This window comes from Pseudorca crassidens, chromosome 3 (assembly GCF_039906515.1).
Source record: "Pseudorca crassidens isolate mPseCra1 chromosome 3, mPseCra1.hap1, whole genome shotgun sequence".
Lineage (NCBI taxonomy): Eukaryota > Metazoa > Chordata > Mammalia > Artiodactyla > Delphinidae > Pseudorca > Pseudorca crassidens.
In genome coordinates, this window is record NC_090298.1 from 164,620,343 (window position 1) to 164,637,429 (window position 17,087).

Genomic DNA, 17,087 nt, shown 5'->3' on the forward strand with positions numbered 1-17,087 from the left:
CACCCTTCCTTTGTCATCCCCACAATTCATTCAGGATAAAGGTGCGGAGGAAGAAGCCCCCATCACCCCAGGGTCTACGGGCTCTCCTGGCTCTTCCCGGATCAGCCTCAAACCTTCCGCTACCCCTTCCGTCTCTGCCTTGTCAGAAAGTTTAACAGAGAAGGGAGTAAAGGGAGAGTGGGTTGTTGCTGGCGCTTATTGCGCGCATGCGCAGCTTCCACTCTCGATCTTCTTTTGGCGCCGCGAGCCAGTGAGAGTCCATGAGAAATTTCTCGTCGGCGCGGAACATGCGCGCCACTTCCGGCCGGGCTCCTAACAACGGGGGAGGCTAGTAACCAGGGAGGGGGGGATGGCGGAGCGGGCGCCGGAGCCCGAGGCGGAGGCGGAGGCTGAGGCGGGCGCGGGCGGGGAGGTGGCCGCCGAGGAGGGCGCGGCGGGCCGCAAGGCGCGGGGCCGCCCGCGGCTCACGGAGTCGGACCGGGCCCGGCGGCGGCTCGAGTCCCGGAAGAAGTACGACGTGCGGCGCGTGTACCTGGGCGAGGCGCACGGGCCCTGGGTGGACCTGCGGCGCCGCAGCGGCTGGAGCGACGCCAAGCTCGCCGCCTACCTCATCTCGCTGGAGCGCGGCCAACGTAGCAGCCGCCACGGGTGAGGGGGCCCGACCCAACGGAGGGAGGGAGCAAGGGAGGAGACGCCCCCATCCCCCGCTGAGCCTGGTCCCGCCCCCTCCGCCCTCAGGGCCCCGCCCCTGGCACCTGTGAACCCCGCCCAGCGCCCCGACTGCCGGCCTGGGTCTCTGACTGCTGGTCCTGGGACGCGCCTGGCTCGCGGCCCCGCCTTCCTTCGCTCCGACTGCCCAATCCTAGGATACGCCCAGCCTCTCGACCCGCCTCCTGGGCGCTTGGCCCTGCCCCCTAGAGCTCTGGCTGCCCAATCCTGGTACGGGCCCCACCTCCAAGCATTCTAACGGCCCAGTCCCTGGAAGGGCGGCCCCGCCTCCTGAGCCCTGAGGGGCCCGAGGTCCCTGCTGGTCCCCGGCATGTCACATGCCTCATTCCCTAAAACTCCCACAATGTAGCCTGGGGCTGTGACTGGACACCCCGGGCCACCCAGCCCTACCCCTCATGAGGTTCCGGTGACCCACCTGGGACTGCGTGTGGCCCCATTCCCACACTGGAATGGGGCCACTGGGGAGGCCCCACACTCCCAGAGCACCCCTCACAATCCAGATCTCACTCCCCTAAATCTCTTGGCTCTTGGGGAACACCTCTGCCCAGGGAGACTCAGGTGAAGAGGAAACCCCGAGTTAGCTGCTCAGGTGGAGGGCAGAGGCCTTTGCATAATCTGAATCTCGAGAATGAGCAGTAATGGAAGGAATATTTCTCTTCTTGCCTTATAGGTTGATGTGATGATTAAATGAGTTAAAATACAGCAGAGGGCCTCAAACGGTGCCAGGCACATAGTGAGCAGTCCGGATATTAGCTGTCATGATGATGTTTGTTTCCTGTCACAAACAGTGCTGCAACCAAACCCTTGTTCTGCCCTGGTTTTCACTTGTATACATTCACATGTTTCTCTCAGGGGAGATTCTGAGGGCCAAGAATCAACCAGAACCTGTTGAATTGTACCCACCCCCTCCCCAGGGTGGCAGGTTGGTTTATATGCCCAAGAGCAGGGCAGGAAATGCTGGGAGCTTATAAAACTTCAAGCCAGAGTCCCAGCTATTGGAGTTTCTGATTCAGTTAGTCTGGGTGGAGTTGCAGACCCTGTATTTTTTTCTGAAGAGCTTCCAGGGAGACTTGATGTACAGCTGGAGTTGAGAACCACTGACCAGAGGGAGCCCCTGGAGGTTCCGAAGCTGAAAGTGGTATTTACAGAAGCTTGTCTGGCTGAGCTGGAGGTGTGTGGGAGCTGTGCAGGACCGGGGCAGGGGCACTGAGACAACCCAGGCAGTGTGTGGCAAAACCTGACCCCGGGGCACATGAGTAGTCAGGAAAATACACTAAGGGATATTTATTCCTTCAAACTGCATGGCAGTTCTGTGTGGGAGGCACTGTGGTTACCCCCACTTCACAGATGGGAAAACTGAGGCCCAGAGGGGGCCAATCCTGCTTGAGGTCACATAGCCAGTCAGTAGCAGAGATAAGACTTGAACTTGGATCTGACTGACGCCAAGTCTGTCTCCACCACGATGTGGCATTCCCCGCACCCCAGCCGTGGCGAGGCTATGAATGGGTGGAGGTGGTCATGGGTGTTTGGATTTGGGTTTGGGTGAGGATCTAGGCAGCCAGCCTGGCCCCTTGGAGGGGAGGTGGAGCCTTGGGAGGCTCCCGGGATGGTACAAGGGGACATGGATTCCTGGGCAGAGGGCAGAGCCTGGGCAGGAGCCCCAAGGAGCTGTCCTGGGCTAGACATGGGGTGTTGGGGCTGAGGATTGCTATCAGGCTGGACAAGAGTCACTTAGGGTGGGCGGTGGAGCTGAGGAGAGACCCTGGACTGGTTGTCAGGACGTTGGTGGCAAGAGCGTGGCCCCAACCACAGCGAGGAGACCCGTGTTCCAGTGCCTGGCTCTGTGATAATACTGAGAATCATAATGGTCATCGTTACCATTTGCTGAGTGATTCTTAATTACCAGGCTCTTTACAATGCGTGACCCCACGCCAACCCCATGAGGAAGGTACTGTTTTGAGCCCACACTACACATGGGGAAACTGAGGCACAGGGAGGCAGGGTTACTCACCCAGGGTCACAGAGCCTGCTGCTGTGGTTTAGAAGAGGAAGAGCAGGGAAGCAGTCTGAGTCAGGTGGGCAGGTCCTGAAGCATGGTGGCAGGAAGGCAAAGGGAGGCCCTAGCAGGTCCAGGAGAGATGGCTCCAAAGCACCTGCCTGGAGCCTGTGCTGGGTCACAGCTGAGTGTGCCATGTAGGGTCAGGAACCTGCTTGGCAGATCTGGTGGCCATCCTGGTGTGGGAGGCCATGGGGGCCCCTGGCCTTAGGGTCTGGCCCTGCCCTGGGCTCCCCAAGGCCATGGCTCACTGGGACACACAGTCAGGGTATTGGGACCCAGGCAGAGCGGGGAAGGCCCTAGAGGTAGGTGGACATGATGGCGTGGCCTTTGAGCCTGAGCTGGCTGCAGGGTCAGGACCCTCATAGAGCAGGCAGTTAGGGCCCAACCATCTCCCCAGGGCTCTGGGCCAGCCTCAGGACCAGGATCTGCAGGTCCTTGGAGGGGGTAGTCCAAAGTCAACTCCATGACTGTTCTACTGGGTAACAAATGACCACAGACTTAGTGGCTTTAAAACCCCACAGATTTATCATCTCACATTTCTGCAGGTCAGGAATCTGGCACATTTTAGCTGGCTCCTCAAGTCAGGGTCTCAGGAGGCTGAAATCAAGTTATCAGCACGCCACAACGTCACCCTAGAAGCTCGCCCAGGGAAAGATCTGCTTCTAGACTTGTTCAGAGCATTGGCAGAATCCATTTCCTCCGGGCTATACGGCTGGGGTCCCTGCGGTCTTGTTGACCATCAGCTGGGACTGCTCTCAGCTCCACAAGGTCGTTCTCAGGTCCTGGTCCCTCACAGGCCCCCTCATGCTCTCAGCCCCCAGTCTCTGACTTCAGCAGGGCCCTTTTAAAGGCTCCCCTGATTAGGTCAGGCTCCCCGAATAAGCTCTCTCTTGATAATCCGCTCCCCAGCCACGGGATCCTGGGCAGGCGGCTTTACCCTCAGGGCCTCAGTTTCCCACTCCGTGAGGTGGTTGATGACAGTAGACCCCTGCCAGGGCTGCTGTTGGTGCAGGAGAGCCCAAGTGAAGGGGCAGGGGAAGTAGACCTGGCCCGGGAAGCGGAAGCCCACATTCTACCCCAGCAGGATTGGCATGTCATCATCCATCAGGCCCCAAGCTCACTCCCCGCTGCCCCCTCTCTCTGTTACAGGAAGCCTTGGGAGCAAGTCCCCAAAAAGCCAAAGCGGAAGAAAAGTAAGTGGCGCTGCAACCAGGGTGGAGGTGGCGTTGGGAGTAAGTTGCTTTGTGGTTGGTTCCCTCCCTCCCTCAGGGACCGCTTGTGGAGGGTCCGCGTGTGCCAGGAGCCGTGCAGTCCGGGACAGACCCAGCCCTGCCCTCCCAGAGCCCGCAGTCTCATAGGAAAGACAGGGGACAGGCTGAGCAGGGCTGTGGTGGGGAAGTAGAGGCACGGGGGGGCCCAGAGGAGGGGTCTGACCCAGCCTGGGTCGGGGGTGGGGATGGGATAGGAAGGGTTGGAGGGGCCCCGAACCTGTGCTGTGCCCACCGGGGGTGCTCTCATCATCCCCATCTGACACAGAAAGGCTGAGTCACTGCCCCAGGCTGCACAGCCAGAAAATGGCCGGGCCAAACTGCAAACCCAGGACCACGTGTCTCCCGAGGGGTCCCCTTTGCTCCTCTGCTCTCCTGCCCGGTGCGTGGGAGTCAGCCGGGGAAGAGCCAGGCAGAGCAGAGGGAGCAGCTTGTGCCCAGGCCTAAAGGGCGTGTGCTGTGCCAGGCTCAAGGGGAGCCGGGCGAGGGCAGTCGGAGCAGAGGCTGGAGTGCGTACTCCCACCGCCTGAGCACGGCCCCTGAGCCCTGGGCTGTGGGTCCCAGGCCATGTCCAGCAGGGTGAGGGCCGGTGGTCCAGGGACGGCCGTCTGATGGCAGTGAGCCCCTCTACTTATCACGGTGCTCAGAGGCAGAAGCCGAGCTAAGACTGAGACCCCCAGGCCGAGAGGTGTGTCCTTGGTCCCCCCGGCCCCGTCATCTCCCAGCCTGGAAGGTCAGGGGCACACCTTCAGAGCTGAGTGAAGGGCGAGGGGCAAGGCAGGTGTCTAGAGGAAGAGGGCACAGCCCTTGCAGAGGTCCTGAGGCAGGGCCATACTTGCCTAGTTTAGGAACAGGGAGGAGACCCTGAGGCTCGAGTGGAGTGATCCAGGACAGCAGCAGCAGGAGGTGACAGGGCAGAACACACAGGGCCTGGTGAACCTCAGGGAGGACTTTGGCTCTTACCCCCATTGAGGTGGGAGCCCTGGTGGATTTTTTCTTTTGGCTGCATTGGGTCTTCATTGCTGCGTGCGGGCTTTCTCTAGTTGCGGCGAGCGGGGGCTACTCTTCCTTGCGGTGCACGGGCTTCTCATTGCAGTGTCTTCTCTTGTTGCAGAGCAACGGGCTCTAGGCGCACGGCTTCAGTAGTTGTGGTGCACAGGCTCAGTATTTGTGGCTCGTGGGCTTAGTTGCTCCACGGCACGTGGGATCTTCCCGGACCAGGGCTCGAACCCGTGTCCCCCGCATTGGCGGGCAGAGTCTTAACCACTGCGCCACCAGGGAAGTCTGCCCTGGTGGATTTTGAGTAGAGAAGGGATGTGGCCCTGACTCTAGTGTTCAGAGACGCCCTCTGTCAGCTGCCGGGGGCAAGGGTGAGAGCTGGGAGACTAGGGCCGAGGGACTGAGCTGGTGCAGGCGGGAGACGCTGAGTTGATGAGGACGATTATAACTGTAACTAACAGCTGACAGTCGTTGCGTGAGCACCTGCCATACACCAGGCTTTATTATGTATATGACTTGACTCAAACAATGAGGACATTCCCTGCCAGTCTCTGTTGTCTCCGGGGCAGGTCTCACATCTCTGAGCCTCAGTTTCCTCATCTGTAAACTGGGGACAGGCCTGGATAATACTCAGGAGGGTGTCTCAACCCCCAGAGCTATAAGACCCATGTGGTTCTGGGGGCCGTGCTGCCCAGAGAGGGTGGTAGGGGTGAGCCGTGCCCCTCATGCCTGCCCGTGCCCCACGTGCGCAGGGCGGCGACGCAACGTAAACTGCCTGAAGAACGTGGTGATCTGGTACGAGGACCACAAGCACCGCTGCCCCTACGAGCCACACCTCGCCGAGCTGGACCCCACCTTTGGCCTGTACACCACGGCTGTGTGGCAGTGCGAGGCTGGGCACCGCTACTTCCAAGACCTGCACTCGCCCCTGAAGCCGCTCAGCGACTCAGACCCTGAGAGTGACAAAGGTGGGTCTGCGAGGGGAGGGCTCACGGTGGCCTCCAGTGTTTGGGGCTCTACAGCCCCTCATGGGCCCTGCCAGCCTCAGGCCAGCGTCGCGGACCTCACAGCAGCTGACATGGCCCTGGCTCTGGATGGCCTTGCAGTCTTTGAGTCCTTGCAGAGCCCAAGAGCTGGTCCCCATTTTGCGGAGGGACAGCCAAGGTGCGGCGCAGTTTGCTCATCTGGGCCTGAGGTCAGTCGCAGGCAGGGCTGAGGTCCAGGAACCTGGCTCAGCGGCTGGAGGGACAGGCAGGTGCTGGGCCTCTCCTGGCCTCTTTGTTCTCCTTTACATCCTCCGGCTCTCTCTCAGGCTCTGCACTGTCTCTCGCAGCCTCACCCTATTTCCCGCCCTCCAGCCTGTTCTCCTCCCTACACCCCGTTCTCTGCTCTTGAGCTTTCTCTTGTTCCTGATCCTCCCCTTTCACCTTTCTGTGTTTCATCCTCTCTCTCTCTCTCTCTCTCTCTCTCTCGCATCTCCTTTCGTTTTCTCTCTTCTTCCCACTGTCTCTCCTCCATCTCACTCTCTCACTCCCATTTTCATCCCTTTCTCTCTCCTCCACACCACGGCCCCACCCTCCCCATCTCTCACTGCCCAGCCCCTCCCCTGCCATCCCACATTGGTCACACACACATGTGAGCTGGAGTCCTTCTCAGGACTGGGAGGGACTCATTTATGAAGGTCCAATTGGCCCTGGTAGGGGAGCAGAGGAGATGCCATGGGTGGTGAGGGGCTGCCCGCCTGCCTCAGGGGCTTGGCATCAGGGGGAGCATGGGGCCCTCTGCCAGGCACCCTGCCGGAGCTGAGGGTGGGGTCAGTTACCAGGGCTGAGCCCGCGCTGGCAGGCATCTCTGAGCAGGTGGCATCCCAGCTGGCCGAGGGGAAGCCGTGGGCGAGAGGTGTTCCAGGTGGGCACCCCAGCCAACGGCTGTCCCGTTGTGTGTCAGCCAGGCTCCCAGTGTGCAGCCAGCCCCTCAGCCGTCTTGTCCTCCCGACTCCAGGCCCTGCCCCAAACCACCCTGAATCCTCCGCAGCCTAATGACAGCCCTGTCATTAGCAGTCGAGGAAACCGAGGCCCTGGGAGTAATGTGACTGGCCCATCTGGCACTGGGTCTGGCTGGGTTGGGGGTGGCACCCAGAGGAGTCCCCTGACAGCCCAACCCAACTCTGATACCAGTGCCCTCTGGATCTGGGCTCTCAGGAATGAATGCTGGAACCGATTAGCCAGATCTTCTGTGAGGGAGTGGCTGTGTCCCTGTCCCAGCCTGGTCCCTCCGCAGCACCCTTATCAGTTCTCTGCCGAGGGCGGCCCTGCCACCTCGCACTCAGTAAGAAGACCTCGCACCAGGACTGTGGGAGGCCGGTGGGTGCCCTGCCAATTCTGTCATTAATGTCGTTATCAACTGGCAAGAAGTCCAGCGTCGGCTTAACAGCCGGACATTGTAATTGGGGATCCAGGCACAGGCCCTGGCCGTGCCCCCAACTCACTAGGCAACTGCCCCTCCTTCATAGCGGAGCCACGGGGCTCAATCCACCCTGCAGATTACAGGGTGTTAGAAGGAGGGGCGATCCCCCTACCCTGCCCCTGCTGCTGCCCCAGGGCTGAGTCAGGGATGGGGTGTTAGGATAATAACGATAATGGGAAACACTGATAGGGTGCTTACTGTAAGTTCTGCTGTCCTATTTACTCATTAAATACCCCAAACAGCCCCTGAGTAGGTACCAAGTTATCCCCAGCCCCAGAGAGGTTATAAGGCACCCCCCCTTCACACAGCTGGAGGAGTGGGCACCAGGATCCCGCCCCGGCAGTCAGCCTGCACTCTCCATGTGACCTTCTGGGAGTGTAGAACACGTAGTACCCAGACAGCACACCCAAACTGTGTCACGAGTGTGTGTAACTTAAGGGGCAGGCATTCATTTTTCCTGTCCCCAGTTTCTCCCTGCTTGCAGACATTAGCACCAAACACCTGGGTAAGATGCCAGCCCTCTTGGCCTTCATCACAGCCTTGGTCATGGGTTCATTCATTTTTATAAACGTGCACTCAATGTGTACCAAGCAGCACTGTGTACCTGGGCACTGGGGCCTGTGCACAGGGACCCCCATCCTTGTGGAGTTTACGGTATAAAGGGGAAGCAGACAGTAAACAAGATAAACAAGTAAAATCTAGAGTGCAGTGGAAGGCGGTAAGTATTGGGGGGAAAATAAAGGAGAGAAAAGGGTGCTATTTGAGACCAAGTGGTCAGAGGCCTCCCTGAAAAAATACCATTTGAGGAAGGGTCTGATGGAGGTGAAGGAGGGAGCCCACGCAGGTGTCTGAGAAAAGAGGGTTCAGGCAGAGAGAGTGGCGAGTGCAGAGGCCCTGAGGCAGAAACCTGCCTAGTGTCCCTGGGCACAGAAGGGAGGTCAGTGGGGCTGGAGAGGAGGTGACAGGGGCACATGTTCAGGCTGTGTGGCCATGGTGAGGGCTTTGGCTGCTATGCCAAGTGAGTTGGGAAGGGCGTTAACTGAGGTAAGACCAGCTGCCGAGATAGACGCACCCCAGCTCCTGTGACCCAACACAGCTCACTTCCCCCCGCATTCCGGTGAGACTCAGCTGTATTGCACACCTAATGGCAAAGGATGCTGGGACATGTAGTCCACCAGGTGTCAGGAGGAAGAGACGGGTTTGGTGAGCAGCTGGCCTATCTCTTCCACAGGAAGTGATGAGCAGATTCTCAGTCAAAGAGGGACGTGACCTGAGCAGGTGTTCACAGGCTCCCCCTGGCCAGTGAGGGGAGGACAGACTTGGGGGTGGGCAAGGATGGGAGCGGGGGCACCCAGAAGAAGGAACTGCATGGTCCTGGCAGAGGGCTGGCGGGGCCGTGACCAGGGTGTGCGGGGGAGGTAGGAGAAGCCGTCAGCCTGGGGATGTATTTTGGAAGCAGCGCCAACAGGTTTTGCTGACAGATTGGAAGTGGGTGTGAGAGAAAGGGAGAAGTCAAGGAGAGCCCCAGGACTTTGGCCTGAGCAACTGGAAGGGCAGAGCTGCCGCCCGCTGAGACGGGGGTGTCTGTGAGCCATGCAGCCTTTCTCTGAGGGAAGATTCGGAGCCTAGAGTCTGAGATGCCTGTAAGACCCCTCAGAGGGAGCAGTGGGGCGTGATGGGCTGCAGCTCCGCGGGAGGTCCAGGCGAGAACTGTCCACTGGAGACACTGGGGTATGGGTGGTGACGGTATAATAAAAATAGATGCAGGCAGACCTAGGCGATATTGCAGGTTTGATTCCACACCACCACAATAAAGTGAATATCGAAATAAAAGGAGTCTCACGAACTTTTTGGTTTCCCAGTGCATATAAAAGTTATGTTTACACTATACTGTGGTCTATTAAGTGTGCAATAGCATTGTGGGGAAAAAAAAGGTACATTCCTTAATTTAAAAATACTTTGTTGCTGGGGACTTCCCTGGCTGTCCAGTGGTTAGGACTCTGCATTCCCACTGCAGGGGGCACGGGTTCAATCCCTGGTCAGGGAACTAAGATCCTGCCTGCTGAGTATGCTGCTCGGCCAATGATAGATAGATAGATAGATAGATAGATAGATAATAAAATTTTTAAAAATACTTTATTGCTAAAAAAATTCCACCATCATCTGAGCCTTCAGTGAGTGGCAATCCTTTTGCAATAGTAACATCAAAGATCATTGATCACAGGTCACCATAACAAATATAATAATAATGAAAAAGTTTCAACGGTTACCAAAACGTGACCCAGAGTGATCAAATGCTGTTGGAAGAATGGCGCCAATAGACTTGCCCGAGGCAGGGTTGCCACAGACCTTCAGTTTGTAAACAGTGTTTGTAATGAGCCCCTTTTGCAAGAGGCCCCTTGGGAACACACCTGAGTCTAATGAAGTGACTCAGGGAGGGGCCCCTAGATAGCTTTACGATGGGGGCTGGTCCCCAGAAAGGCCAAACCCAGGGTTAGAGGGTGGCAGCTCTCAGCCCCACCCCCAGCCCCCAGGAGCCCCCCAGGAGGGGGCTAGAAACAGGGTTATAAAAACTCTTTTATTTATTTTTTATTTTTATTTTTTTGGCCACGCCGTGTGGCATGCAGGATCTTAGTTCCCCGACCAGGGATCGAACCCGTGCCCCCTGTTTTGGGAGCATGGAGTCTTAACCACTGGATCGCCAGGGAAGTCCCTATAAAAACTCTTAAACAGTGATCCGAGAGCTTCCAGGTCGGTGGACATGTTGAGGCGCTGGGAGATTTACGTGTCTGTAGAGAGCATGGCAGCTCCGTGGCAACCCCCAACCTCCCCCCGCCCCCCTACCGATTACCTTCCCTTGTATATCTGTTCATCAGGCCATTGCTGAGTTGTATCCTTTATAATAAAACTGTGATCAGAAGTAGAGCACTTTCTTGAGTTCTGTGAGTTGTTCTAGCAAATTACCAAAGCTGAGGAGGGCGCTGTGGGAACCTCTGCTTTATAGCCGGAAGTATGGGTGACCCGGGACTTGTGACTGAAATCTGAAGTGGGGGCAGCCTTGTGGGACTGAGCTCTTTAACCCTCAGGGTCTGACGCTGTCTCCAGACAGATAGTGTCAGAACTGAATCGAATTGTTGGACACCCAGCTGGTGTCAAGGATGAGGGTGGTATGAGCCTGGTGGATACCCTGGGATGAGTGGAGCGCTGAGGAGAGGCCCCAGTGAGAGCCTCCCAGGCCCATAAGAACAGAAGAGGCTGAGCAGGGGCCACCAGGGAGGAGCCAGGAACCTGAGTGTGGGTCTGGAGGCTGAGTCAGGAGAGCATCTCAAGGAGTAGGGCCGGCTGTGGAGGATATGGACCGAGCTGACCGCTCTTATGGGGGTAGGGGAGTCACAGTGCTCAGCCCCCGGGGAGCCTTCAAGCAATACCAGCTGCTGCCGCCACTGTCGTAACTGTCCCCTCTCCTCTGTCACCACAGTGGGCAATGGCCTGGTGGCCGGCAGCTCTGACTCGTCCAGCTCCAGCTCCGGCTCCGAGGAGCCCCCTGAGGGCCAGCAGGCCAAGGCGACAGTGGCGATGGCGGCAGTTACCCCCACCAGCCCAGCGGGCAGCAGCGGGCTCATCACACAGGAGGGCATGCACATCCCCTTCGATGTCCACCACGTGGAGAGCCTGGCTGAGCAGGGCACCCCACTGTGCCCCAACCCGGCCAGCAGCGGGCCCGAAGCCCTGGAGACAGTGGTGTGCGTGCCGGTGCCCGTGCAAGTGGGCCCGGGCCCTAGCACCCTCTTTGAGAACATGCCCCAGGAGGCACTGGGTGAGGTGGTGGCCAGCTGTCCCATGCCAGGCATGGTGCCCGGTTCACAGGTGATCATCATTGCCGGCCCTGGCTACGATGCCCTCACAGCCGAGGGCATCCACCTCAACGTGGCAGCAGGCAACGGTGCCCCCGGAGGGGGCCTGGGTGATGAGGTGCCCTGCGCAATGATGGAGGGTGTGGCCGCCTACACCCAGACAGAGCCAGAGGGCAGCCAGCCCAGCACCGTGGAACCTGACGCCATGACAGGCATTGAGACCAAGAAAGGTCTGGGGGGCCGTGCCAGTCTGGGAGGTTGGGGGGGCCATGATGGGACCTGGGAAGGGGAGGGCGAGTAATGGCCCCAGAGGAAGCTCCTCAGCAGCCTTAGTCCCCACGGACACTCACCCTGTGTCCACCCCCGTAGAGAAGGAGGACCTGCACGTACTCAAGAAGGAAAAGGAGGAGCCAGTGGCCCCAGAACTGGCAGAGCTGGCTGCGACGGTGCCTGAGAGCGCAGAGCCCGAGGCAGAGGCGGACAGGGAGGAGCTGGACGGCAGCGACATGTCAGCCATCATCTATGAGATCCCCAAGGAGCCCGAGAAGTGGGTGCTGGGGCAGGCGGGGGAGAGGAGGGACGAGGAGCGGCCCTCGGGCCCTCAGCCCTCCTGGTGTCAGAGCCCCGACGCCATGGGCCCTTCCCCTCCAGGAGGCGGCGAAGCAAGCGATCGCGGGTGATGGACGCCGATGGCCTGCTTGAGATGTTCCACTGCCCTTACGAGGGCTGCAGCCAGGTCTACGTGGCCCTCAGCAGCTTCCAGGTGAGGCCGCCATCCAAGTGGGCTGGGTGGGACTGCTTCTGTGTCGGGCTGCCTGCGCGCTGGGTCTGGGCAGTGCGGCTCGTGGAGGGCCCCACCCGGCCCCTCCAGGTGCCACTGGCCTGCCTGCCGTGCACCCACCCAGCCCCAGCTGATCTCAGCCTCAGCCACAGAGAGGCAGCCGTCACCTCTGTGCCCTCCCCTCCTGCTCTCCAGCCCCAGCCATCCTGCCTCCTCAACCAGCCACAGCCTCTCTCTGCACACCCCAGGGGCCTGCCTGGTCCTGGTGGCTCCCCACAGACTACCCCTCTTCCAGCCGCCTGAACTCTTCCTGCCTTTGCCCAGGCCACCCTGTCAGCTCACGATGCTTCCTCTCCAAGCTCAACTGAGGACGCCCCTCCGCCAGGAAGCCCACCCTAGTCCCCCCAGCCCCGGGTCACTGCACTACCAGGACATACCTGCTGTTTGCCCTCTGAGGTCTGGACAGGGTGCCCTGAGAGCAGAGACAGGATCCCGTCACATGCCCACTCCTGGCGCAGGATGTGGCACCAGGAGAACTTTGGATTTGCCAAGTCATGTTTTCATTAAGCACGTGTTGAGCACCTACCGGGTGCCAGGCCTGGTGCTGGGCGCTGGAGCAGTTGTGCTAGTGAGTTAAAGAATGAAAGAACAAAAGAATGAATGACTCGGGGGCTGCCTGCTCCAGGCGCTAGGGGCAGCTTAGCACTATGCAAAGTGCCGCTGTGGGGCTGACAGCCCTGGACTCCGGTCCTAGCCCTGCCACTGCCCACCTGTGAGACACGGGCCAAACCACTAAGCCTCCAGAGCCTTAGTTTCCCCATCCACAAACTGGGCTCATGGCTGATCCCCTTCCCATGGTTCTGACAAGGCTGACTGATGCCCCAGCCCAGAGCCTGGCTGGAGTAGGTGCTCAGTAAGCTGCTCTTTGATCCCAGTTGTGCCCCTGGCCCCCGGCTCGGATCTGGGAGTCCCTGCTCAAGGGCAAGGGCACCCCTCTTCCTCTTCCTCTTCCAGGGAGGCCAGCCCTAGCTGGCCCTCATCTGTCCCCACCCTGGAGAGCTCCAGAGGCGGGCCCATGGCACCCGCAGCCCCACTCCTGCCCCTCTTGCCCCCAGAACCACGTCAACCTTGTGCATCGGAAAGGGAAGACCAAGGTGTGCCCTCACCCCGGCTGCGGCAAGAAGTTCTATTTATCCAACCACCTTCGGCGGCACATGATCATCCACTCAGGTCAGGCCGGGGAGGGGCTGGCAGCTTGAGCCAAAGGCACGGGGGCCTGGGCCTGGGAGCTGGGGCCGGGGCTGGGGCAGGCAGGCTGAAACCCAGACACGGACTGCCCCTCTCTGAGCCTCCTCTGTGTCCACCACAAGGGCTGGTGTGAGACGGTGGAAGTAAAGTGCTTGACTTAGGGCCCGCTGGGCACCTCCCAAGTAGTCAGTAAGCTGTCACTACACGGGTCACAGGGACATCTGCTATTCTAAGGCATGTGGAGCTGGGCAGGGGTTGGCTATCTCTTCCCCAACTTGGCCCTTGGCCTCCCCACTTCCATGAGCAATTCTCACGTGGGACTCAGTTCCAGGACTGAGGGAGGACAGTGAACCACCCCAGGTGGGCAGGGTGGGGAAGTGAACTTGGGCCAGGATTTCTGTTCCGTCTGCTCCAGGCGCCTCCTTAACCCAGGACACGGGGTGCGGGCCTCACGGGGAGCACTGGTGCCTATACCCAGCAGGAGGGCACGGCTTCAGGTTTTTCAAGAGGCTGGAACTTTGGATTTTTATGTGAGATCGCCCCAATATGTGAAACATTAGAGTCAAATTGAGCCCCACGTTAACTTGGCAGTTTGCACCCTGTGTACCTCAGGAATCCGAGTACGCATTCCTGCTCTGCCCAGTCGCGTTCCTGGGCAGCCTGCGAGCCTCATGCGGGGCCGTAGCTGTCCTTTGTTCTAGCTGCCTTAGCTATTATAGTCGGTATTCGCGCCCAGAGGATGTGGGCTTTCGTCTGCCTGCGCCCAGAGGCCTTGCGCACTACTGGGTCTCGGCAATGCCGCAGTGACCCCACAAACCCCTCTCTCGACGGCGGCCTGCTCAGCCCCGCGTCTCCCCCAGGTGTCCGTGAATTCACCTGTGAAACCTGCGGCAAGTCCTTTAAGAGGAAAAACCACCTGGAGGTGCACCGGCGCACGCACACAGGCGAGACGCCTCTGCAGTGAGTGACGGGCTTCCCGCGAGGGGCTGGGAGGGCATCCGGGCCTGGACTCTCACAGGGCAGCTCCCAAGGGCGGGCGACGTCCCCAGTGTTGCATCTGTGGGGTTTTCAGAGTGCTCCTACCCCAGATGGTGCCCCGCCCCTTCCAGTGGTCTGCCCAGCCTTAGTGGTTGTGTCCCGCCCCCGAGGCGGCCCCTCCCCGGTGCTGCTCCCTTTTGCCCCGCCCTCTCTGACCCCGCCCCCCCGGTGCCTCCCGCGTGCTCCCCTGCAGGTGCGAGATCTGTGGCTACCAGTGCCGACAGCGTGCGTCGCTCAACTGGCACATGAAGAAACACACGGCCGAGGTGCAGTACAACTTCACGTGCGAGCGCTGCGGGAAGCGCTTCGAGAAGCTGGACAGCGTCAAGTTCCACACGCTCAAAAGCCACCCGGACCACAAGCCCGCCTGATCCACCCAACCACTAAACGCCCCTATTTATTCATCCCATCGGACACCATGCCCGAGTCTGCCGGGGCCGGGACAGCCGCGGCCAGCCGCCAGGACCTCGGGCCAGAAGGAGGCGCCTCTGCCCCGCTCCAGGGCTGGGCCCTCAGGGCAGGTCCCCCCGACCCCGCCCGAGTTTTGGAGCTGGCACCTGGGGCTGCACTGCTGGGACTGTGTCAAGAGAGCAGAACGAGATTAAAGAGCGAGAAAGGAGCTGCTCTTCCCCTAGGCCTGGATGATTGGGGGAAGGTGGGCCCCTCTCTGTCTCCAACCTGGTTCCTTCCCGAGCAAGACGGGGGCAGGGGCAGATGCCCCTACACACCAGACAGCGCTCCTGCCCTTTCCTGTCAACCTCCGCTCTGCCTCGGCTACCTGGGCCTGGCAACCCTAAACACCCCCTCCTTTGACAGGGTCAGGTGTGGAAGGTTGGGGGCCCTGGAGGCTACTGAACATGTCCCAGGTCTCAGGATCCTGACTCCCTCTCCTAATCCCTCATAGAACACTCATTCCTGGTTCTCAGAGAGCTCAGGGAGCAGTTGGGGAGATGTCCAGTAAACCCCTCAGTAAAACATCTACAGCTGTGACAAGCGCCGTGCAGAAAATAGAGTGATACGCTAGTTCCTGGGAGTGCTGTTCAGGCTGGTGGTCAGGGAGGGCCTCTCTGGGGAGGCCTTTGAGCATAGACCAGAATGACAAAGAGGTTCCATCCCTGAAGAAAGACGGGGGAGGCAAATCCCAGGTCGAAGGAACAGCCAGTGCCAAAGCCCCGAGGTGGAACGGGCTCGGCGTGTTCCTGGAACAAGAAGAAAGCCGGAGGAGGGGATTTGGCAGCGGCGGGGCGACTGCACTGGCCCCATTTCCCGGAGGATGATGCTGAGGCCGCCTCCTCCTCCTCCTTATGCGGGCCTTCTGGGAGAGGGACGGGGAGCGATTCCAGGCCACGCGGCCGCCAGATGGCGCGCAAACCTCGTGGGCCCTGGTGGCCGCAGCCACGTGACTCCGGGGACCGCAGCCGCGAGCCAGGGCACGTGCCCGGGGAAGCTCTATGGCGCCACGCGCAGAATGGCCCCGCCGGCCCCTCACCAGCTTGTGGGGGCGGGGCAGCAGCTAGGCCTCATTTTATTTTTCGGACTGGGAGCTACCCCAGCTGGGGACGGATGAGTTGGAGAGGATGAGCGAGTCCGGCTACTGGGGCCGCCCCCGCGAGCCTCCCCGCAAGACTCAGTCCCCTTTCGCTATCCCCGCACAACCGGGAGCCAGCAGTTTCCATGGGAACTGCAGCCTGGTCTGCGCGCCCAGGAGTAGCTTCCTTCCCGGCACAAGCACAGTTTCCGATCCGACAGGAGCGAGGATGAACACGGGATGGGGAACAAGCCATCGCTCGGGGTCCCCGGGGTCGGCAGCCAGGTCGCCCTGGCAAATCCAAGGGCCAGCCGGGGATCCGCATCGCCACCGCCCAGATTGCGCGGGCCATTATGATTGGCCTTCCCTTTCCATCGTCGTGGCAGCGCTGTCTGCTGCTCGCGCTCCCATTGGCTCAATCTCGAAGGCATCTTCCCTCAATTGGTCCTCTCGGGGGCCATCCCTGATTGGTCAAATTAGGCTCTCCTCGCTGGGTTTGATGGCACTCTCGGACAGTCTGGAGCTTAAAAGGGCGTGCACGGACGAGGATAGAGTTTGGATAGCGACTTTCGGGTTCGGGGACCCGGGCTACGCAGCCCGCAGCGCCCTGGACAGGGCCGTCGGACCGCTGTCTGTGGTGCTGAAGCCTCACTCAAAGGCTCCCCTAGTGTTCTAGTGAGAACACCTCCTCGCGCCTGGTGGCCGCCCTGACAAAAACGTGCACTCGCGCCCGCACACCACAAGAGACTGCGCCACCCCCTATCGCCTGACAGAAAGGCCAGGTCCCGCTTAGCAGAGAGGGAGTGGGACTCACAGGCGGACCAATCACGAGCCCGGGAAGCCAGGACATTTACATGGCAAAACCGTCCACCCGAAGTTTATGGGGTCCGAGACGGCCCGATGGTTTACTGGGTCTTCAGGGCACCGAAGGGGTTTGCCTGGAACCCTGAGCCCCAAACTTCTTCACTCCCTTTGGAGCAGTGCCCCTGCACTGTGGGATGCCCATTCCCCACCCCCTTTAAACCTTAGAGACGCCTAGCCTGCTCAAAATCCACAGGGTCCCAATTCCTTCTTCAGGCTGACTAGGTCCCCAGCCACCCCCACCTTCCTCCCTTGG

At 60.0% G+C, this 17,087-nt stretch overlaps 1 protein-coding gene across 3 annotated transcripts; it reads left to right on the forward strand.

Annotated features, from left to right (window-relative positions):
• The first annotated feature begins 349 nt into the window (after positions 1-349).
• Positions 350-15,435, forward strand: ZNF653 (zinc finger protein 653). Of its 3 annotated transcripts, none has more exons than XM_067733628.1 (9): positions 350-648; positions 3,938-3,981; positions 5,808-6,023; positions 11,000-11,605; positions 11,745-11,922; positions 12,027-12,138; positions 13,272-13,386; positions 14,248-14,364; positions 14,636-15,435. In XM_067733628.1, exons 1-9 carry the CDS (start codon positions 350-352, stop codon positions 14,689-14,691), a joined length of 1,743 nt encoding a protein of 580 aa, XP_067589729.1. In that variant the 3' UTR covers positions 14,692-15,435. The 3 variants fall into 3 exon arrangements, with proteins under 3 accessions (XP_067589729.1, XP_067589728.1, XP_067589730.1); XM_067733627.1 differs by having other exon boundaries at positions 14,265-14,364; XM_067733629.1 differs by lacking the exons at positions 13,272-13,386; positions 14,248-14,364; positions 14,636-15,435 and adding an exon at positions 12,352-13,164.
• The last annotated feature ends 1,652 nt before the right edge of the window (positions 15,436-17,087 follow it).

Excerpts from the sequence above, each read along its gene's own strand:
- ZNF653 (XM_067733627.1), top strand. The coding sequence starts at position 350 with ATGGCGGAGCGGGCGCCGGAGCCCGAGGCGGAGGCGGAGGCTGAGGCG. Across the intron at positions 13,387-14,264 it reads GCACATGATCATCCACTCAG|GTGTCCGTGAATTCACCTGT; the intron begins GTCAGGCCGGGG and ends CGTCTCCCCCAG. Across the intron at positions 14,365-14,635 it reads ACAGGCGAGACGCCTCTGCA|GTGCGAGATCTGTGGCTACC; the intron begins GTGAGTGACGGG and ends GCTCCCCTGCAG.